This window comes from Serinus canaria, chromosome 9 (genome assembly GCF_022539315.1).
Source record: "Serinus canaria isolate serCan28SL12 chromosome 9, serCan2020, whole genome shotgun sequence".
NCBI classification, from domain to species: domain Eukaryota; kingdom Metazoa; phylum Chordata; class Aves; order Passeriformes; family Fringillidae; genus Serinus; species Serinus canaria.
Genome location: NC_066323.1, coordinates 23,846,737 through 23,869,301, shown reverse-complemented (window position 1 = coordinate 23,869,301; position 22,565 = coordinate 23,846,737). Strand labels below are relative to the sequence as shown.

The window sequence follows — 22,565 nt, the reverse complement described above, 5'->3', positions numbered from 1 at the left end:
TGATTTGTCATCAAGTGAAAACAATCCACATGAGAGCAACCAAAGATGCATCTGCCACATTCCACAGCAGCAGATAATTATTGTTTACATTTCGTTTCTGAGGCCTGTCAGCTTCTCAGGAGAAAAATCCTGGCAAAGGGATTTTTTAGAAACTATGTCAGTGACAGCCAAGCACTCAACCTGCACCCAGCCTGCTCTGAATCTCGTGGCTGTCAGTGACAGTCCTGACACACGCACATCACACACACATCACACACACATCACACACACATCACACGCACACATCACACGCACATCACACGCACATCACACGCACATCACACGCACATCACACACACACACCCCTGGCCCTGACAGGCCAAGAAAACAAAGCACCATCACTGTGGGCAAGCAGTCTCCATATTGCATTCTGCTTTGGCACAACACAGGCACAGCAAATGGGATAAGAATATTCTTGGGAAAAGCTGTGCCTTGCTTTTCTCTGTGAAGAGAAATGTGGGGTACAGGAGCTGTCCCCTCAGTCATGCCCTGGTCCAGCCCCCTCCATGGGCACCCCCAGCAGATTGCTCACAGCTCCATCCAGCCTGGCCTGGGACACCTCAGGGATGGGGCAGCCACAGCTGCTCTGCACAGCCTTTTTCTGTAAGAAATAATGAGGAATCTCCTTCCACTGCCCTGTGACCTGAACATTAAAGTCTCTTGAAAGAGCAAATACACATTTTTTAAAGCATATTCAATGTTTAACTTTATATCTGCTTTAAAAGCCTAAGTAGTGACAGTGTAGTGACTTACAGGAACCCACTGAGATTTCAGATTCTGTTTAGTTTTGTTAGGGATTTGCATCTTCTCCACTTTGTTGCAATAATTTGGAAGAAGATGCCTATGACACTTGAAAAAGTCCTAACCCTTCTCTTTACTCTATGTTTAGTTCTTCAGTGAATATGAGAAGTTACTTCATTCAGAAAATTACGTGACAAAGAGACAGTCACTTAAGGTAAGGCAATTTTATTTTCTTCTGAAATGCAAAGAGATTCCCTTTATTTTCAAGGTGAGTTAACTTTATTTGAAATGGCTTCTGTAACAGCCTTGAACAGTAGTTATGTTAATTCTTCAGACATTTTAATTCTTGGGATCAGCTAATTTTTTTAGTCCAGTTCTTACATATCTTAATGTCCATCACAGACCAAAGTAATTTCTCTCCCTATGAAAAAATGGCTCATCAAATTTCTTTATTTTTGTTGATTTTTCTCTTTCAACAAGTCTGGTTACATTTAAATAACTTATCAAAGATTCTCATGATGTGCCTTAAGCAACACTGATCTTCCATTCAAGTAGGTAAGAAACAGTGAACATAAATGTAAAGCAGAGCTTGCAGCAAAGGTGATCCTTGTGGGCAAAATCCTTTTAAACCCTTTAGGTAGTAAAAGAACAGTCAGTATTTCATTTGATATACTAACGTGTTTTATTGGGTTTTTGGGTTTTTTTAAAGGTATTCTTTCTATGCTGAATAGCTTCTGTATAAGTGGAAAAAATAATGAAGTTGTGGTGGAAAAAATGAAAGACTTCTCTTTCCAATTCATAACAAGGGGGAACAAGTGTGATTTTTCACTTTCTGAGGAAAATGAGAAATTGTGTTGTTGAAATAAGGGAAAAATGCACCTGCACATGGAAATCTAGGGCACTTAGTTGTGTGGCTACTTTATCTCCTGTCCTCTGGTGCTGCATTCACAGAGCACCACACCACTTCAGGGGTCTGAAAGCATTTATATACATGGTGATTCTTCTGTTACTAATTCTTTCATTTTTCTTTCTTTTCTGTCTTCAGCTTCTCGGTGAATTGTTACTGGACAGACACAACTTCACAATTATGACAAAGTACATCAGTAAACCTGAAAATCTCAAACTAATGATGAACCTTCTACGAGACAAGAGTCGTAACATTCAGTTTGAGGCCTTCCATGTGTTCAAGGTATGTTACCAAACCCCACTGTGAAACAGAAGGAATCTGACCAGAAGCTGTTTCATTGAGTAAACTGCTCAGCTGAGCCTAAATGGAGCTGACCTTAATGTCTGCTAGGTGACTAAATAAAGGGAGCACTAATGTTTGCTTGATTATGATCCATCTTTACAAATTGATATCTTGGACATCTTTTGAAAACCGTTTAGAAACTACTTAGGGACTTCTGTGTGGTTGTCAGAGTAGCATCTCTCCGAAACTTCTGGGATTGAATGCATTAAGATGAGGAGGAATGCATGATTCCATACAAAATCATGGAGTTCAAAAGTGGTTTTATCACACTGCATGATCTCTGAAAGAGAGCAGTATGTCACTCACCTGAATTGTAATTTGAACATTATGACAGATGGCTTCTGACTTTGCAGCAGACAGGCAGCCAAGAGTTATAACTGGAGATCTAAAACTTTGCAGTGAAGTGTGAGATTCCCATCAGATGCTGCACATGATATGAAACCATGCATTTGCCATAGAATTTACCCATAAAGTGTCTGCATTGGTTTCTGCAGAGGCTGTTGAGGCTGGTCACCTCCCACAGACTAGATTTACTTGGGTACTGATGTTCAGCTTATGCCCTGATTTAAAAAAAAGGTAATTTTATTTAAAAACTTGCAGGTTTTTTGGTGGCATACTGGAATAATTAAAGCATAGTTTTAATTTATCATCATCAGTATTTTGTTAGATAATTTACTTTTTAACGTAACCTTTTGTTTCTCGCTGTTGTGCTCAATGTCTTTTATTTTCTTGCAGGTGTTTGTAGCCAATCCTAACAAGACACAGCCTATATTAGACATCCTTCTAAAGAACCAGACCAAACTTATTGAGTTCCTCAGCAAGTTTCAGAATGACAGGACCGAGGATGAACAATTTAATGATGAGAAGACCTATTTAGTTAAACAGATCAGGGATTTGAAGAGACCAGCACAGCAAGAAGCTTAAACTCCAATAAACCTTTAAAATATTAAACCCAAATTCAGCATTTGCTGTTAGATATTCAGCATCAGGCACTCTTATCGATTCATGAGGAACATTACTGCTAATCTGCTGTTCAGTGAACGGTTTTTGTTTTTCTCTTTTCATTTTTAGTCCAAGTTGAGAAACATAGCTGCTGCTTTCTTGCACAATGTGGACTTTCTTGATATTTGTGTCATTTCAGAATTCAAAGACACTGCTTGTTTTAGGAGTCCTGAAAAGAAAGATTCTAGGTTCGTGAAAGCAAACATATAGATACTAGTTTGGTCTAGGAGAGAAGGTATTCATGTAGTTAAGTAACAGGTTGCATGCTTGCAAATCTGAATAAATCTGTATGTTTGCACTTACCTTGTTTGAGATAATGAGCACAACGTGACCTGTGCATACCTGGCACCATAGTATAAGATTATATGCCTTGATTAAAAAAAAAAAATGTGCAGTGCTTTATTTGTAATCAAAGGGGAAATGTATCTAAGATGTGAGCTTACTGGGATAAACAGTTGTCTTGCAAATAAACTGATATTGAAACTTAGCAACTTTTAAAAGAGTGAAATCTCAAGGTTCATAAGGAAAATGTATATATGCCTTTCACTGCTTTATAGAATTTTTTTTTTTGACATGATTTGATTTTTCTGAGACTTGACTTGTAAACTTGGAAATACATTCTAAGGGTTTTTGTTAATTTTACTTTAAAGGTATTTCAGACAGTAGACCTAGCAGTGACATTTTGCATTTCATTTCAACAATGCTTGCTGGTTTCTTTTGTATATAACTCCTAGGCTGCTCATTTCTTTAAAATATGATTTAATTTGTACAGCAGAGGAATGTTATTGTATTAGTCTGTAACTATTACCTAATATTGAGTTTTGCAAAATGAATGCTCATATGTAATTGAATACTTCAGATCACATGGAAATGCTGATTTAACAATCTTAAGTACTGCAGCATTTAAAAGGAAACAAACACCCAAACCCAAATAAATTCTTTGTATTCACGTGTCTAATGGGGTGCCATCAGTTAGGGTAGGCTGAAACAGAGAACTGGAACCCTTTCTGCTCCCTTCTTACCAGATAATATTGGCCTTATTTAATTACACTAGCATTGTGCTCACCAGCTCTGCAAATGGCAAGGATTATGCTAAGTTAATATTGATTCCTCTGACTTCTGGGGAGCCTGCTGTGCATCGTTTCTGACAGTAAATAACTCAGTCCAATAGTTGTGTGAGAGATTTCATTCCCTCCGGCCTCAAGAAGCAGTTCCAAGGTGTCCTAGGATAACAAAATGATTCATTTTTGTTGATTTCGTTCTTTATTGCTGCAAACTATCAGTATTTATAAAACCAGAAATTCCAACTGATTTTGCACCATGTTTTTGTTACTGTGACCATACAAAAGGAATCTACTAAATATAGCTAAATGATGTTATTAAAATTGTATCTATCCATCATATAGTAACGCTGAGATCACAACCAAGCAAAAACTTGTGGATTGGGGCCTGGAAGTTCCAATCCTGCATGACTGAATGATTGTGAATGCTACAGAAAATGTTTCTTGCTTCCTGTCCTCTTCCCATTTGAAATATTTCCCAATCAGTGACGTTTGAGCTGATTTGAAAGCCTTCACAAGGAAAATCCCAGAGCTCCAGAAAATGGAGTGTTTTCACTCGCTTGGTTAAAACTGCTCTTAACATTAAAATTGGTCTTTTAAAGGTTCTTAACGGGTCCTTTGCAAACAGAATCATTTTGCTTACAGGAAGGAAAACAGCTGACTCTTCCCAGAGATGCCAGGCAGAGCTGGCATGGGGTGATGTTGTGGCTCAGTACTAACTGTCTGTTATAGTTTGGTTTATCATAGGTGAGTGGAGGAAACATTCTTTGCCAAGTTACTCACCATAACATGTAAGGCTTCCTCTCTAGAAAGATGTAGATGTGCTAAAGGTTTCTATGTGTAAAGAAGTGAAAACATTTGGACTGGGATAGAGGTTTCTCTATATTAGGCCTTGGAATCAATGGCTATGGTGACTTTTTTAATATGTGGAAACATTTGAATGTTGGCTTTCGAAAAGAAGTTGTATTTAAATTAAAGCTCCTTCGATGTGCTGTTCATATTAAAAAACTTGTTCTGGAAGTGGTTTCTTATCTGCTTGAAGGCTTAAGGGTATTACTAAAACATATTTAAATGCAAGCTTTCTTTTGTTTTGTTTTTGTTTCTTTTTTTTTGGTTGTTGTTTCTTTTCTTTTTTTTTTTTTTTTTTTTTTTTAATAATAAGAGATGTATACAATTGTAATTCTATTTCCGTGGTAGCATTTCATTTCTCCTGAGGAAAATGTTTCATACCCAAAAAATCTGGCTGGCCCCATAATTTAAATTAAAATAAAATTTTGAAGAAAAATGTGTGTTCTTTATTACTGAAGAGGATCAGTTTCTTGTGGATGTGTATCAGGTTTCCCTTATTGCCTTAGAGTGGCTCAGCTTTTTTCCTTTCAAATACAAAATCATTTTAAGTCATGAGAAACTCTGGCTCACACAAACATTTTTTAAAGAATCAAGACAAAGTGCTGTATAAAAGATGCAATCAATTCTAATTCATTGTTGGTAGCCTCCCTTGCCTTGTTGTGTGATTATTGCTGTTTCTATTTCTTTTTGGCAAGGGCAAAGAGGAGATGCTATTTCCTGTGTCTTGGCTGGAGGCAGGAGCTGATAAGGTTGGTTGATAAAGTTTTGGCCCTTCACTTCTCTCTGATTTTCAGGAGCTGAGTCTGTAATTGGCCACTGGGGTCTCCTGGCTGCCTCTGGAGCTGCTGTCACAGGTAATGCAGTGTGGCAAACACCAGGAGAGTGTTGTGTTTTCAACAGCATTCAGGAGCTTTTGGTGCAGGTTCTGCAGGTGGTTTTGTTCAGCAGCATTCCTGAACAAGAAGTTGCTCTTCAGGAACATAATTACTTTGCAGACAGAAATGTTTGGTCTTTGGTAGCCCCCACTAGAGACCACACCTGTTTGAGCTGCTGTAGAAAATGTTGGCATTTTTCTTCCTCATGCCCAGGAATATCCCAGATTGTAGGGGGAAGGGGTAATTAGGACAGGAAGTCAGACAAATGGCAAATTTTAATTGAGTGGACAAGTCAGGCACTTGAGGAGGTGTTTGAAACAGTCCTGGTGGGAGGAAGCACATGAAATGCAAGGAGGTGTTGCCCTGACTGGTTAAAATCTGCTTTCCCCACAGAGCTGATGAGCAGGACCTGCCCTCTGAGCTGGCACCTCCGGGACCCTGAGCAGGAGCTGTCCTTGGAGCTGTGGGATCACCCTGGGACAAAGCTGCTGTCAGTGAGTCTCCCTCTGTTCATGGCCTGCCTGGTCATTCCCTGCAGGCAACCTCAGCTTTCCTGCTGCTGCTTCCCCCTTTTTCCCCCCTTTGTTTTAGACTTTTGCTGGCTGCTGTGTTGAATTATTTCCCTGTCTGTGCTGCTTTTCTCCCCATGGCTGTTCTCTGGTGCCATCTTTTTGGGTGCAGTGCCTTTATTTTCTGTCACCTTTGTGGTTGTTTCTCTGATACATCTGTATTCCTTTCCCCAAAGGTTTTGGCCTTTGCCAGGCAGTTTTAAATGCTTTTTTCTTTCTGCTTTCCAGCACATTGCAATTCAAGGTGATGGTTAATATCATAATGGGGAAAATATTACCCTGTTCTTTTACATGTTACCTCTTTAAATCAGTGTCTAGTTTTATCTGAGCTCACTGAACCTGTGAAGAGTTGTTTCTGGCATATACCATCTATATCTACAAGTGTACCAGGGCTGATCCAGTTCAAATCCCATGTGACTAGAGGCAGGTCAAAACATCCCAGAAATCACAGCATGGAAAAAAGCTGAGAGGAGGCAGCAGTGGTATGCATCAATATATTGCATTCTTTGAAGGAAATTGGCTGTTTCAGGAGAGAAGGATGATGGAAAGGGACACTACCTGCAAGAGCATGGAGTGACAGGACAAAGGGGAAAGCTTTAAACTGAAAGAGGGCAGCTTTGCATTAGATGGTAGGAAGAAACTTTTTACTGTAAGGGTGGTGAGACAGTGGTGCAGGTTGCCCAGAGAAGTTGTGGCTGCCCCATCCTGGATGGAGCCCTGAGCAACCTGGGCTGATGGAAGGAGTTCCTGCCCATGTGGGGGGCTGGAGTGAGATGATCTTTAAAGTCCCTTCCAACCCAGACCATTCTGTGTTCTGCTTCCTATTTTGAAATATCTGTTGATACACCTCTCTTTAAAAAATGCCACCACAAAACTCCAAGTTATACAGCCAGCTTAGATTTTTTGTGAGTGTATTGTATCCACAACAAAAAATAAAGGCAAGCTATATTTTAGAGGGCTCCTGTTGGAGATTCTGATTTGCACAAGTAAGGATATTTTGTTTCCCTGCTCAGAAATGCCCTGGCCAGAACTGACACCCTCATTTTCCATAAAGGGGCCCTTAAGGCTGAAGGTTTTCCATTGCAGGAGAGTTTTGCAGCTGTGCTGTGGTGGGGCTGTGTAGTTCCAGTGTGCAGGATTATGTGCACCAAAGGAGGGTGTCCCATGGCTGGAGGTGACAGCACCTGGGTGGCACTGGCCTTAGGTGTTCCTAATGCTGGCAGTACTGCAGAATTTACCAAAAGGGCATGTTTGGAATGAGGGAACACAAACAGTGGGCAGTAATGGAAAGATACAATTTAGATATGTTTTAGTGGGATATGTTTAGAAAAAACCAAGAGAAATGACTGCAGGTGTCTGTTCTCCTTGACTAAAATGAAACCATCAGGAGGTGTTTTTCCACTTCTTCCCTAGCAAATTCCTTGTGCTGAGCTGTCATGGAGGATCCCATTAAGAGTTCTTTCTTCCTCTCGTGGCAGCCTTTGGGAATGTGCCTCACATCCCACCAAGGAGAAACTCAGGGTAATAAAAATGTGAGTATTGCTTTACAAGGTTCTACAATTCAAAGATGTTGAACTGAATTTAATATGCTTAGTGTTATTCAGAGACTTGAAGAAAGGATTAGGTTTGATTTTTACTTGAGCTTAAAACAAGAATAAAAGCTGTATGGGTTTCTTAGATCTGTTTTAAGAATGTTGTATATTGCAGGGCATCTAAATAAGGCATGCAGTGTTGAACAGTTTAAACCACTGAGATCTGAGCCAAGCTCTTGGCCTCAGGTCTTTACAGCATCTCCAGATTGTATGAAATTATAAAAAAAAGTGACAGTTTGAGAAATCAGACTGTAATTCAGGTTTCTGGGCACCTAGACAGATTGCGAAATAGAGTCTGGAGAGAGTAAAAGGTGCAGAGATTCACCTGTCTGTGAAACTTCAGATTGCAGCTGCTGGATTTCCTCACCTTCCATCTCTGGAATTAGAGTGCTGGGTTGTGCCAGTAATACCCAAATTATGTAGAAACTGCAGTTAAGGATTTACAATAATACTCCTTTTCTAGAACATACTTTTCCCTAGCAATTGTGTCTTGAGTTGGGAGAGCAGTCCCACAGACCCAGTGTGTGGGCAGAGCAGGGTTTTCCTGGTTCTGCAGGGGGGAAGTCCTTTGGGCTGAAGTTGGTGGTGCTGCACATGCTGCAGGTGTGAGCCCTTACAACACACAGAGCTGCAGGTGAGGGCTGGGTCCTGGCTGTAAATCATACCAGAGGGATGTTCTAGAAGAATAAAAAGCACAGACAAAGCAAACATAGCAGGGATAGTTACACACCTATGGAAAAGTGTAAGATGAGTTCACTGCAGCTTGTCAATAGCTTGAAAATATCTATTATGTAATTTAAAAAGTGATTTTTGTTGCAATCCTGGGTTTGAGACCATCAGAATGCAATATGTGGAATATGCTGCACATTATACAGGCAGGCTTGGAATTTTGGCTTCAGTTTATCTAATATAAAAAATCAGGTACTTGACAAGGACCAAAGTGGGAAAAAGCTGTGATGGGCAGGTGCTGAAAGTGGTCTTGATTCTTGGTGTTATTTGGGAAGCAGGAACCCAGCTTGCACATTTCTGATGCCAGTCTTTGGCTTCTGTGTTCACCAGGTTTGGGTGAAACCTGCAGGTGGAAGGGGAGAGACATGGTGACATAAATGAAAATGTTAAAATATTTCACAAGTCATTCCTCACTGGTGCTTTGCAATTTTAAAAGGCTTTCCATTTATGTCTTTGATACAAGAGTAACCTAAAAGCTAACATTGAGATAATTTAAATTTTTGTGCAGAAAAAAGAGAGCATTAAGTTATGAGTTCTTTCTTTTAGCTGAATGTTCCTTCTGAGCAATGCTTTTTCTGTCAGCCTTGACTGGTGTAAATTAAATTTCCCTTGAATGTGCATGGCAGGTTGGTAATTAGCAGCACGTGACTGCAGTTCACATTTGGTGTCACGTTTTTGGGGTGCTCTGGTCTAAGGTTCATATGGGAAAATTCAGGTAGACTAAACTCATGGCTACAGTGAGTTATTGTCAATTTTAGACAGCCCAGTTTCAAAAAGAAAGTCTTATTTCCCTAATGAAGGTGTGCAGAACCTAGGAGTTGCTAATGACTGCATTGATCAGTGCAGTGCCTGATGGTTTTTCCCAATGAGCAGCAGACTCTGGTTTTGGAAAACACCTGTCCTGGCTGCTGTGTGGGTCTGGCTCATGCCCAGCAGCTCTGGAGGCTCTGCCAGCTCCCAGCAGGAGAAGGTTGACCTCCAGCTGCTCCAAGCTGTGCAGGCTGCTGGCTGACCTGATGGCTCTTGCCTCATGCTCAAAACCTGCAGGACAAAGAGCCTGGAGCAGGATGGGGCACTGAAGCACAGGTTGAGGAAAGGAGCAGCAGCTTTGTGTTACCTGTCCTTGTTTCTGCTCTGGGGGTGTAAGATGGTTTAAATCTTCTTTAGCTCTTTTGGTGCTCCCACTCCTTGCTTCTCAACTTCCAAGTCCATAAAGGATATTTTCTGCACTTCTGTTTTCTGTTAATCTCTCTCTTACTGAGTCTGATTCTACACAGAAAATCCCAATCCTCTTGGCAAATCACATCTTTCACTTTTCCCCTTCCCTTCTTTCTGCCAGTTGTCTTTTCAGCTCATTTTTCAAGGGGCTCTTTGTATTTTTGAGAAACTGTAATTGCCTGTAAGAAGTGCAGTCATTTGCCTGATGATTTTTATTCTGGCTTTAAAGAGTTTATTATCCAGTATCATTGCTGCAGGTAAGGTGATCTCCTGTGGGAAATCCTACTTGTATATTATAGAAAATAGAGTGAGAGTAGATCCCAGGTGCTGCACGTGTGGGGCTCAGCCCTGTCTGGCACAGGGGGATGTGGGGAGGGATGGGAGCAGCAGGGGCACAGTTTGGCCAAGTGACCCTTGCTTTGAGAGGTTTCCTGTGTGGTTGGTGCTCTCCACACCCCGCCAGAGCTGTGTGGGGCACTCAGCACCTGCAGCTGATAAGAGATTGATAAAGCAGCCAGTGCTTTAGGAACCTCTGCTTTCTGCCCTGGGTTTCTGGGGGCAGGGATGGGCTCTGTCAGTGGCACCTGGGGGTCCTCTCCCTTCTGGGCTGTGGCTGGTGGCTGGGACAGTCTCCCCTGATGTCAGGCCAGCTGGCAGGGTCAGACAGTGCCAGTGTCACCCTGTGACAGAGATCACATCACTGACACTCTTCTCTCAGTCCATTTGTTCTAACCCTTTCTGCAGCAGCTGTTGGATGCCCCGTGCTGCCCCCAGCAGTGACAGTGTCAGAGTGGCCTCTGCCCCTGTGGCCCTGCAGTTCCCATGCAGCTCCAGTTCCCATGCATCAGCCAGACCCTGCAGTGCTGTGTGCCTGACTGATCAGCACTCTCAGGGAGGGAAAAGGCAAATCCAGCAGTGTTTGAGTTGGTACAGCAGAGAAAGAGCTCCAAGAGATCCCCAAACAGGGGCTTCACAAGGGCTGTTCCAGGACTGACCTGCACCTCCCCTGGAGAGCACTGGGGTGACAGCTGTGTCACTGTTACCTGCTGCTTGACAGGAGCTGCTTTTGTGCCAGCATGTGCACACCTCTCAGCCTTTCCCTCTGGCACAGCTGTCTGAAGGCTGCTGGAAAGAAGTGCTGCTCAAAAGCTCTGCTTCCTTCAGGGCCTTCCTGTGGCTGCTGAACTGCTGGACAGGTGTGGTCTGCAGGGCTCCATTCATGGTGCAGGGAGGTTTTGCTTTGTTTGAAGGGGAGTGAAGAAAGAAGTTCATAGAGCAAGGGACCGAAGTGCAGTGACAGCCAGAAGATATTAATTGAATGTCCTTATCTTGCTGTGTGGCCTTTCACTTCTGGAGGCAGAAGGTAAGTGGGAAGGTCTCTACCCAGACAGAGTACTGGTAGCTCTGATCTGAGGTTCTCCACACTTCAGAGAAGGCTCCAAAGTGGGCAGTTTTCCATTCCTTTTTGCCCCTAGAGCAGCCAAATCCCAGAACCAGATCCAGGCCATGCACTGGTTGTTGATGGTGACAGCAGTTTCAGGTTTGGGATCTGTTTCCTTGGTGTTTATCTGCGTGTTGTGGCCTGAGCCAGAGCCCACTGAAACAGGAAAAGATTACTGCTTGCTTGACAGTCCAGACACTCCAGATCTCAGGGCATTCCTGATGGGCACTGGGAAGGCAGAGGAGGGGCCTCCTTTTAGACAACTGTGAGAGGTTGTGTGGTTTTGTTTTTTAAACAAAAAGAGACAAATGAAAACCAAGCTTTGGGAGCATTTTCAGCTGTAGGAGAAACTTCTGTTGAAGGGGCAAAGGATTGGAGGGCATCAGTGGGTTTGTGTCCCATTCAGGTTCCTAGTGGGAAGCAGCATGGAGGAGCTGCTCGGGGGCAGGAACAGCTTGGCACTGAGGAGTGGCACCTGGGATATGAGGGGTGAGGAAAGAGGATGGGAGCTGGGAGGGAACAGGGGAGGAAGAGTGGAGGAAGGGATTCCAGCAGAGAAGAAAGGAAGTGGGGGTGGAAATGCCAGCTCAGAAAGCACCTGGGGGTTACTGGGAGTGCCTTCTCCCTCACTGCAGAACCTGTCTGGGTCTGTGTCTCACTGCTGGAGATCCTGCATGGGGCTCTGTAACCCTGCTGTGCAACTGGGGCATTGTCACCCCCTGACCTGCCCTGCCCTGCCCTGCCCAGCAGGCACCTGGGACACTGGTGGCTGTCAGAAATCAGCAGTCACACAGGGCCATCTGAAAATTGCAGTCCCAGCCCCCTCTTTGTCTGAGCCTGGGCTCTGGCTGGACTGTTTCCACCAGAAATATCCAAAATTCATGTGGATCACCTGAGGCATTGAGCAGTTTGCTTAGTCCAGGTCAATTCAAAATGAAATACTATCTTTTGATTCTCTTTGCAAACAAACCTTTTCAATTTTTTTTGGCAGAAACAACTTTTTTTTTCCCCTCATGGAAAATTCCTATTTTCTCAGAAACAGAAAATCTCCCCTATGGAAAATTTCCAGTGAGCTCTAATTCTAAAGCTTGATGCCAGAAAACATCTAGCAGGCATTAGCAGAGGGTGACTCAGGGTGTAATGTATCATTTAATTCTGACTAGGGCAACATAGCCACAGGAACTGGAGAACACAAGCAGGCTCTCAGCATCCCTAACTCAATATTCAGTAGGCAATCCACCAAAACCACATATGCAGAACAGGGAAAAAGTGTTACAACAGTACTTCAGTATTGAAAGCTCAGATCTACCCTGAGAAAGAAACTGGGAAAATGTCATCAGATGCACCATCTCTGCTTCCTCTTGCTAACTTCCAAATCCAACAGGTTTGTGTTACAAGAAGATGCTTTTATTTTGTATTTTTATGTTTTTAGCAGATAGTTTCACCACCCAAGGGTCTGAGAGGTTTCCTGTTCCTACAAGCAGTAGAGAAAATCAACTGGCATTTTGTAGGTACAACAGACTTGGAGTTTGATCTGTTGTTGCACAAGAAATAGTCTCCAGTCCTTGTCCAGGAGCTCTGCTGCTGCTTTCCTACCCAGAAAAGAGACCAGCTGGCTCAGAAAGTGTTTTTCCCTTCAGCAGAAAAAGGGTGTGGGATACAAGTCTGTTTCAGAAGGTAACTTAGACCTTATTCATGACACAAAGGCAATGAAAAGGTGCTTTATTTATCACTATTTTTATTTATCACTAATTTCACTTTGAGTATGAAGGACAGGTTTCTTCTGCCCAAACATAACTGTGAATTTTTGAGGGTGCATAATTTTTTTTTAAGTTAAAACATTAGTAATTTAAGGATTTTAATGTTTTACTATTCTAAAAGTATTTGTTGCAGCTGAACTAAATTGAATTTGGTTTTTGAATCTTCAAATTTGTTGACTTTTATCTGCAACCTTAAGAATTCAGTGCAAGATGGGCACAAACCAAATGTCCTTTGCCAATGTACTTGATCCTGCCTTGTGCATGTCTTTGATGCTGTTTGCCTCAGAGCCTTCTATGCAAGGCAAGACTTGAATTTTTAATGTAAAAAAGAAGCAGGAACCAGAAAAAAATCCTTTTAGAATAAGAAAGAGCTACTGAAAAACCTCTTTCATGTCCTCTATGCATTATAAAAAGGGAAGAAAGTAATCCAAAAGTTCTTTGCCCCCTGCCTTTGAAGGTCTCCTTTCATGATCTCTTCAAGCAGTTCTCTCCTGGTTTTTTGGGTTTTCTCTAGTGTGAGCCTTTCCCACACAGAAACAGATGAATAACATTTCTTCTGTTTGTCATTCTAGAAAAGAGGAAGCTTTACATTCCTGCCTCTCAGATGCCATCTTGGGCTGCTCTTTGCACTTTGCAGCAACAGACAAAACCCTACTGCCTTCTCCTGGTGCAGTCTTGGTTTGGAGAGTGATAAAAGTGAGAGTCAAAATGGGATTACAGCATTTAGGAGCCATTTAGTTTCTCAGGGCCATGGAGTTGGAAACAACTGAGCATTCCAGTGCTCCTGCAGGAAACACCAGTGAGATGTTTCATGAGGAAGTTTTCTTTCTGCACAGTTGAGCACGGTTGCAACCTCATCATGGCAAGAGTTCCACCTGAGCAGCTGTTGGCAGTTCTGCAAAGTTCATGTAGCCTGTTATCTTTTCTAAATATATAAATGTAACTAGGAATTGAGAAAGAGAAAAGGTAAAAAAAGGTAAAAAGCAATAGGAAGTTAAGTCCTGCAGGATGCTACACAAGGTCAGAGTGTTCCTTGTTTATCTTGTATCTCCACACTGAGTGCACCATTGCACAATGTCACAAGGGCTGGATATTTTCTCCAGTGTAGTGATGCATTTTAATTGAATTCACTGCTTAAATTGCAGTTATTCATTAAAGGTACCCAGTTGTCCTGAAAGGCATCCTGACCTTGGGTACCCAATCCTCTGAAGAAGACTGCTAAGTATATGAACTAAATAAACATTTTTGAATATAATTCACAGACAAAAAACATGGAGAGCTTCTTGAGCAGTTGACTGCATCCATGTGTTCTGTTCACCTTGCCAGTCCCTCTGCAAGTTTCCAGGTCACACTGTTCCGTATCTGACATGAGCAAATCAAGGCAGGTATGTCCTCCCCTCACAGAGCCTGGACTTTGGCTCGTGTACCGAGGCTGAGCCTCAGCCCCCCTGCAGCTCCAGCCTCTGCAGGGACAGGGTTGGAGCCCTTGGGCACTCCTGGGTCACCTGAAGGGTGTTTTCATCAGGGAAGCAAGCAGATACAAAAGCTATGCAAAATTCAAGCTGCATCTGCCAATAACAATGAAAGTACAGTTCTTAGCTGACAATAAAACATTTATTCGTTTCCATTCTCCTATTTTTTTTTTTGTTTTCCACTGCTCTCTGTTCTCTGTGTTGAGGTTGAATCTTTCAGGCCCCAGTAGATGTCTTCCCTGGAACACAGAGGCCCTGTTTTTCCCTAGAATCTTCTGTCCTTGTCTAGCCTCAGTGTAAAATGTCCTTTGCTGCAGAAATGCATTTCTTATTTCTCTCATCTGCCTGACGTTCCTTCCTTTCTGAAATTCTTTTATCTTCTCACATCCAGCACTATGACTTTGATCTTGTTTTCTTTTGCTGGTGTTATCCCATCATCAGCCAGTGAGAGACAGAGAAGAAAACTGGCTTTATCAGGAAGACAGTTATTCTTTTGTTCTCCAAGATTACAAGGGGCTTGACTTCTAATGGTCTTTACTCATCCTGTGCATGGATAAGCAGGTAAAGGACACCACTGTCTTTGCTGAGCACAAGGAACAGGGGGCAGTGAAAGATGGGCAAAAGACAAGGAAGCAAATAATTAGGTTTCAAACCAAATTTGATTGAAGAAGTTTCCCCACCTCCTGAATTGTCAATGAAGCTGTAGCAGCTCAGTCTACTTAGAAAATTTAAACTGCAGCCCCAAGTCTGAGTGTTCCTCAATGAGAGTTAAGGCTTGGAAAGGTAGGGCATGTTTTCTGGCTCTGCCAAGATAATGTAATCTCCTGGTGCTAGGAGGTGGTGATCAAAGAAAGGCTGTCTTGGGGGTTTGCAAGTGTCTGCTGGGTGAGGAAAGTGAAGGATGTGTAAAGGTCAGAGTGCTCTGTTGATAAGGGGATGCACTGAAAGGGCACAAGAACCACAGAGGACTTCCTGTGTCATGACAGCAGGTGCTGTGTGAAGCACAAGGATGCTTCACAAAGCAAACCACAAGGATGACAGGATATTTAAAGCAAAATGGGGAAATAATGAGTCATCTCTATTTATCAAAGTGCAGGAAAAGAGATTTCTGTCTCGGGTAATTTCTCGATGGGATATAAAGGCAGCCTTTAACAAAAAGGGAAAAAAAAAATCTTAATTCCATTTAATTTCCTTTAGCCCAAGCAACCAAAATCCCTTTAGACTACAGAAGCTACCAATTATGTAACATTGTTAGGGGAAAAAAAGTCAGTATTTTCCAGGAGTCTGGAGTTGAATCTTTGCCTGTAATCAGTGATGTGTTCTTGGTTGTAAACAAATACATCTCTACTCAGGAGTGTTCCTCAGGTACCCAGAGTTAAACAGCATCAGTGCAACATTAGAGAAACATCTTATTTGACCTTATTTGGAACAGATCATTCCCATGGAATAGGTTAGGTATTGATTTGAGAATTTATTGGGTTTTGTGTTCCTTGTTGAAAGTTTGGCTTCCCAAAAGTCATGGTTCCTTGGGGGAAGACCTTGCCAATGGCCCCAGACACTCCCTCTGTTTTGTGTGGATTTATGCCTCAGACCCTCTATGTTCAGTGGACTCTTTGGCCATCAGAAGCTTTTCCAAAGAGCTTTCAGGCAAGTTGCTGCTTATTATTCTGGTAGTAAATCAGGTTATACATGTTGGTTACCTCAAGTGCCCAGCACTTCCACAGGTGCTGCTGTCAGAAATAATCCTCCTTAGCAAGGCAGGCTGGTGCTGTGAGGAGAGTCACCCCTCCTGCAGACTGTCCATCTGCTCTGTTGCTGTCCATCTGTTGGTATGAAGAGAAACTTCCAGGGAATGGGAGGCTGCTAATGTGCACAGTGTGAGGCTGTGTGTAGGGATAGGTTAATGCTGATATCACTGCTGCTTGGTCACCTAGGTGATGGATCTGGCTGCTATAGTAACCTGCAGCCTGCATTGCTCATCAAATACAAATTTTTACAAATGGGATTGTTTTAAGGTGCTGTTGCCCTGTCTGTTGCCCTTTTAAAATTGTTATGTGGGTTGTGAGATGAGACTTTGGAGTACAGGTTTTATTGTCTGTTTTTTCCTTGAAATTGAGTCCTGGAAAACACAAGAGGTTTATGCCCAAAGATTGAGCTTAGGATAGAGATGTTTGAAAAAATAAAGACATGCTATTGCTCTTCACCTTCTGAAGTCTTGCCTCTTAGGCCCATCCTTCACGATGGAAGATGATGTTTCAGAGGAGCTAGAGCCAATTAAAAAAAATTAAAATAAATAAATAAAAATATATGCTAGGTATCCACAAGGACTTCTCACATTCTTCTGCCATCATGCAAAGCTGCAGCCATGTGCTGTGCCAGGGTCATGTCTGGGATGTGGATATTCTGTGCATGGCTTGTGCTGCCTTGTGGGGCACTGCAGCATCTCTCTTGACCCAGAAAAGAAGGAATTTTAATCCATGCAGTGCTTCCAGCTCATGGATAGTGCAGTATGTTCCTCCAGGGATCCACCTGATAAGCTGCTGGGTGGGAGATGTTCATGGGGTCATATTATGGGGTGTCTCACTGAGACCTGTGAGAGATGGGCCAGCAGTCAGGAGGGCACAGAGTGGGAGAGCAGCTCCTAACAGTGATCGAAAAGAAGAACCCATACTCTTATATGGGTTCTTCTTTTTGATCACTGTGAAGGAGTTGGCTTTGTGTTTTCAGGAGTCCCACAGCGTGTTATCTTTTCCACTTGGACAATATTGGTAGTAGGAGATTTTAAAATTCTTGTATATTTTTAAGTATAGGAATTAAAATATATGTATTTATTACATATATTTATTTACTATATATTTTTAATTCCTTAAATCAAGAGATTTTTAAGTTCCTCTTGGCAGAGAAGGATGGGACAAGGGGTATGTCGTGATGACTGGCGGAGGGACAAACGGGCATGTCCTTCACAATGTGACCTGACTGAACAGATTTTCTGCTTTCTGGAAAATTTTACAAGGTATAAATAAAAATCTGGAAAAACACTGATGAAATCAAACCCAGAAGTGATTAAAAATGAGGCTGCCAACTTTCTGTCTCACACAGGGCACTGCAGGTTTACCATGAAGGCAAAGCCAGGGCCAACTTGTGCACCCCAGGACTATACCAAGACAAATCTCAATATAAATGGGGAGCCACAACACACAGCAGCCCATTCCATTTCTTAGAAGCAAATTTGTGGCAACACCCCAAAGAGTTACCCCAGTCATGTTTGAAACATTCAGGAGAGCGTTCTGGTGTGCCACCCTGCAGTACTGAAACTGCTTTGCCTGCCCTTGGCACAACCCCCTGTGCAGCTGTTGCTGCAGCTGTGTTGGGTGGTTTGAAAAAGCACATGAGGAATATCTGTTCATGGCACTCCAGCTGTAACACCAACCTGAAAATATTGAATATTGCCTCTGGGCAGTGACAGGACTGTAGCTGCTTGCAGACCAGTGTGTGCTGGCAGAACAGGCTCGAGCTGTGTCCATCTGATCTGCCAGCTGCTGGCTTCTTGTGTGTGGGATGGAAGGGAATACACATTCCCAGGAACAAGGGTGCTTGGTGGGCAGGGATACAGTTTGGTAGGCCTTGAAGATAAAAAACCCAGGGGAAAGGAAGCTGCCAGTAAAGGATGCTCTGTGCATGAAGTCATCTGCATTTGCTATGCCTACTCTCCAAAGAGAGGGTGGCTGCAGAAAGATAGTGCTGTAGTTTGGACATCTGCTGGTAAACTGGGGCATCTACTCCTGATTTAAGTTGCCCTCATTCCTGGGCAGAAAGGTGCCAAGCAGTGTAAGGGACAAGAAGAGAGTGTGGGGAGCTTGTTCCGGCTGTGTGAGCACCGGGCCCATGTAATCAGCTGCATCAGAACTAACCCAAGTGTATTTTCCATTGCTTGTCCATTGGCACTATTGACTTCTAAATGTGCTGGAGTCTAAGTTGACCCCATGAGCTTCTTCTAATCAATGGGCACCTCTCCTCCATGTCACATGCTGTTTCAAAGAAACAACATCACTGAATATCATCATAGATGTCCTCTGCATTCCCTTGTCCCTGGGGCTTTCTGACCAGGAGCATGGCAATTACTGGATGCAGTTTAATTTGCTTGCTTTGGCTTTTATTTCATTTGGGCTGTGAAGCAGAGGATTCTTACACAGCAAGGTTAGATCAGTTCTGCTGACTCCAGGCTTGCTTGAATTTCTATAATGTGCTAATGCTGTAAACAGGAGTGGTTCTGTCTCACTGCAAACTCTTTGTCAGCTGTGCAATACCAAGATTTGTTTGGTATTAAGTGAGTTATGGGTATGATGGGATGTCACATGCTGCTGAGGGGGTGGCAGGTTCCTTCCACATCACCTGACCTGCAGCAGTTTTGGGTGTGACAAAGCAGGTTTGTTTGTGTGTTTGTTGGATAACAAAAGGGATGTTCACTGAGTCACCCTCTCAAAGAAGTCAAAACCGAGGATGTCCAAGCAGGTGTTTGCTTTGGGTCCCCAGTGGCACACTTCAATCTGCACCTCTGTGTAATATGCTGGCTCTGGGTTTGTCATTCTTGTTTTTTCTCTTGGAGTGTATTTTCAGGAGTGCATTCAGGCAAGGCACTGAAGTACCAAATCTAAGGAACCAGGGCAAGCAGGAGGGTGCCTGCTGTGCAAATATTTTGGGCAGTGATGAGGCATCAGACTGAAATTTCAACAGAGACAGAAGAAGTGAAAGAGAACAGAGGAGATTAAGAGATCTTGCTTTCACAGTCCTGCACCTGGTGAAGGGGAAAGTCTCCATCTCCTAGGGATTATTAGTATGTTACACTGCCCTGTGATACTTCATCCCTCTTGGGTTCAAGGCAATGATAAGTTCTCTAGGAGTGTTACATAAAATCCTGAGATGTTCATGGAGAGTGCTAATTAAAAGAGACAGCAGACTTGCTCAGAGAATGTGGCTGTCACAGAACACCACAGTTACTATAGCTGAGCTTTCAAGCTTCAACAGTCAAGCTGCTGGCAGATGACACTTTCCTCCTTCCCAGCCTAAACTCTGCTGGAGAACTGGTGCTGGTTTTCAGTGTCATGCTCCTTTCCCTTCAGTGAATTCTGCTCTTGCCATAAAGCATTTTATTCAAGCTGAGTGTGGTCACTCACTCATAGCAAATCCTGACTCATAGGGTGGTGTGGGTTGGAAGGGACCTTAAACATCATCTCATTCCAACCCCCTTGCCATGGCAGGGACACTTCCCACTGGAGCAGAGCTTCATCCAACCTGGCCTTAAGCACTGACAGGGATGGGTCATCCAGAGTTCCAATGCCATACCATCCTCACAGCAAAGAATTTCTTCCTAATACTGAGTCTAAACCTGCCCTCCATCCATTTGAAGCCATGACCCTATGTCCTGTCACTCCACACACTTGTGAATAGTCCCTGTTGGAGAAGAGGAACACTGAGAAATGAAAAGATGGGGCCTTTGCTCACAGCAGGTTAATTGCATGATGGATGGGCTTGAGCTGGTGAAAACTGGGGGCTGCTGGTGTAAGCTAATGCCTCCTCCAACTCCCTAAAACATGCATTGTGCTCAGAACTGAAATTGCAGGCACGTTCTCTTAGGGCTGGGCAGCTGACACCACAGAAACTGGAGCTGGTGGTGCTCCACCCCCACATCTGAGGCTGGAAATGTGCTGCATCTGCACTGGGCAGCCTCCCACCATGGTTCTGTTGGTTCAGACACTGAGCTCATGCTGATGGAACCCTCGCCTGCACCTGCCAGAGGATGGGTTTTGCCAGGCCGAATGACCTGGAGATAACAGTCCTGGTGGTAGGGGGAGCACAAGGCAGCCTCCCCAGAGCCCATCCCCACTTCTGGTCTGAGGCCCCTGGCAGGCAGGGTGGGGGCTTTGGGTCAGTCTGTGGTTTCCACATCCTTTGGCCTCTTTCATTGCCAGATAAACAGAATATTTCAGGGTTGGTGCAGGTACAGCAAAAAGCCCAGATCTTGAGTACAGAACTAGAACTGAGGTGACAGAAGGGAAAAGGGCAGGGAGAGCTCAAGTTACATCTTCTCCTGTACCTGGGGCTCTGTCCCTCTGGAGGAATGGGGCAGGAATGCAGCTGAGCTCCGTGGGGCTGAGACCTCACACCCACTTTCTCCAGCAACTCCTTAAATCTAGCCCCAGGCTTTGGTCCTAAAGCAGCATCTCCCCCACAGTCTCTTTCTCCCCTCCTGCCTAAGCTGTGTTTTAGCACCGGCATTCATATGTAAAGGTGGGAAATGGGGCCCTTCCCACTTGCTGGGCTTTCTTGGCTCTAAGGCTTGTGTCCTGTTCTTTTCACTAGTGCTTCCCCACCAACTCGAGTTCCCTTCTGCTGGTTCCAGAAATTATATAAAGTTGAAGTAATTTGATTTGGGGAACACCTAACAAGTTTCCAGGTAAATTGTGGATACTTTAATGGAAAATCTCCCTATAAATCATAAAAAAGTATAAACTATACAACAGTCCTGGCAATTTTGCTGTCCTGGGTATGCTCCCTGCTTATTCCATGTCATAAAAATCCAGCTTGGGTATTCTGGGTGCTGTCTCCAAACCACATTTTCCCATTTCTGTTCTCACCATCCCTCCCCACTTTTTGGCACATTGTGTGAAGGGGTTTTGGTGCCCCAACAGGCAGCCAAATGTTAACAAGCCCCCGGCTCTGGCTTTCAGCAGTCCTGCCAGCTGTGGTTAACTGAGCGTTGTTCAGGTCAAAGCCATTGTGCATCTGGTCTGTGCACACCTTTAGAAATGTGAACACCTTTTTTCCAGCTACTGACTGAAGGATGCCAAGTGTTGGCCTTTTATACTCCAGAGTTTGTAAAAGAGAGAAAGCCAAGATACCTGGAGCTTGCTAGTTTCCAGGAGGGAGACTAATCCAGGATAATTTCTACTATTAGGAGAAAATTACTCTCTTGTTATTTTTGAAGTACATAATGGTAATAGTTTTCCATTTACCCTCCTAGCTAGCCCAAGGCATCCTGCTGCTGCTGAGCTATCAGGGGTTTTTTCCAAAGAAAAGAAGGAACAAAGGATGTGGTCCCTGATAGCTGTCCCAGGGACTGACACATTGCCCTGGTTGGTGGGGCAGGTACCCAGGAGGGACAAGAAATTCAGCTCAGTTCAGTTGCAGGTGAAAGCTGTAGCTTTCCATGGAAACCACTGGATTGATTCTCTACCTTTGGCTACAGGTAATTGCTTCACCTCATGCAATTATGTGTGATAATTAGAAGTAGATTGTGTAAGGAATAACAAAGACCATGAGTACATCCTCTGCATTTGTGGTCTGTTCCTTTAATGATTTTTTTAACAGTTTCTCTTTTTTTAGGCCAACCTAAACCTTTCTGTTTAGTTGATCAAGCATAAGAAAGGAAAATAAAAGTATATTTTCAGCACATTACAGAGTTCTGTTCATTTTTAGGCACGCTCTCTAGGACAAGCCCTTATTAGAACTGCAGTGGAAAAGCAGAATGATTTAAGGACTGTAAAATTCTCATTTCCTTCCAGTCTGATACAGTGAGGGACGACAGCTAAGACACCAGGCAGACCTCAGAAACAGATGCAGCTCAATACATGACAAACATTTTGGTTGGCTTGGTTATATTAAAGCAGTTATCTTGTGCTCTCTCTGTAATACTGGTTTGTTTGGGGTTTTTTTACATAAGTGCTTTTTTGAAAAGTGAGAAGTGGCAAGGGAGAGAACAGTTTAATAAAGGTTTAAAAAGGTCCCAATTCTTCATTTCTTGAGAAGTGCTACCATGCTGCTATTCTTAATGAAAGGTCAGGCAACTAAATTGTCCCTGGGATTCCACAACAAAGTTGTCACAGACTAATAAACCAGCAGATGGCTTGAGGGAAGTCGGTAAGGGGGCAGTTTTAAATAGAAACCTGCTTGCTTAAAAATAGAAAAGAC

At 43.2% G+C, this 22,565-nt stretch overlaps 1 protein-coding gene across 2 annotated transcripts in view; it reads left to right on the top strand.

The window, feature by feature from the left end:
• Positions 1-5,112, top strand: part of CAB39 (calcium binding protein 39) — a 43,602-nt gene extending 38,490 nt beyond the window's left edge. For both annotated transcript variants that reach the window (XM_030227222.2, XM_050978032.1), the window contains exons 7-9: positions 929-994; positions 1,826-1,969; positions 2,765-5,112. In XM_030227222.2, the coding sequence (XP_030083082.1) occupies positions 929-994; positions 1,826-1,969; positions 2,765-2,953 (399 nt within the window). In that variant the 3' untranslated portion in view covers positions 2,954-5,112. The remainder of the gene's footprint in view (positions 1-928; positions 995-1,825; positions 1,970-2,764) is intronic.
• The last annotated feature ends 17,453 nt before the right edge of the window (positions 5,113-22,565 follow it).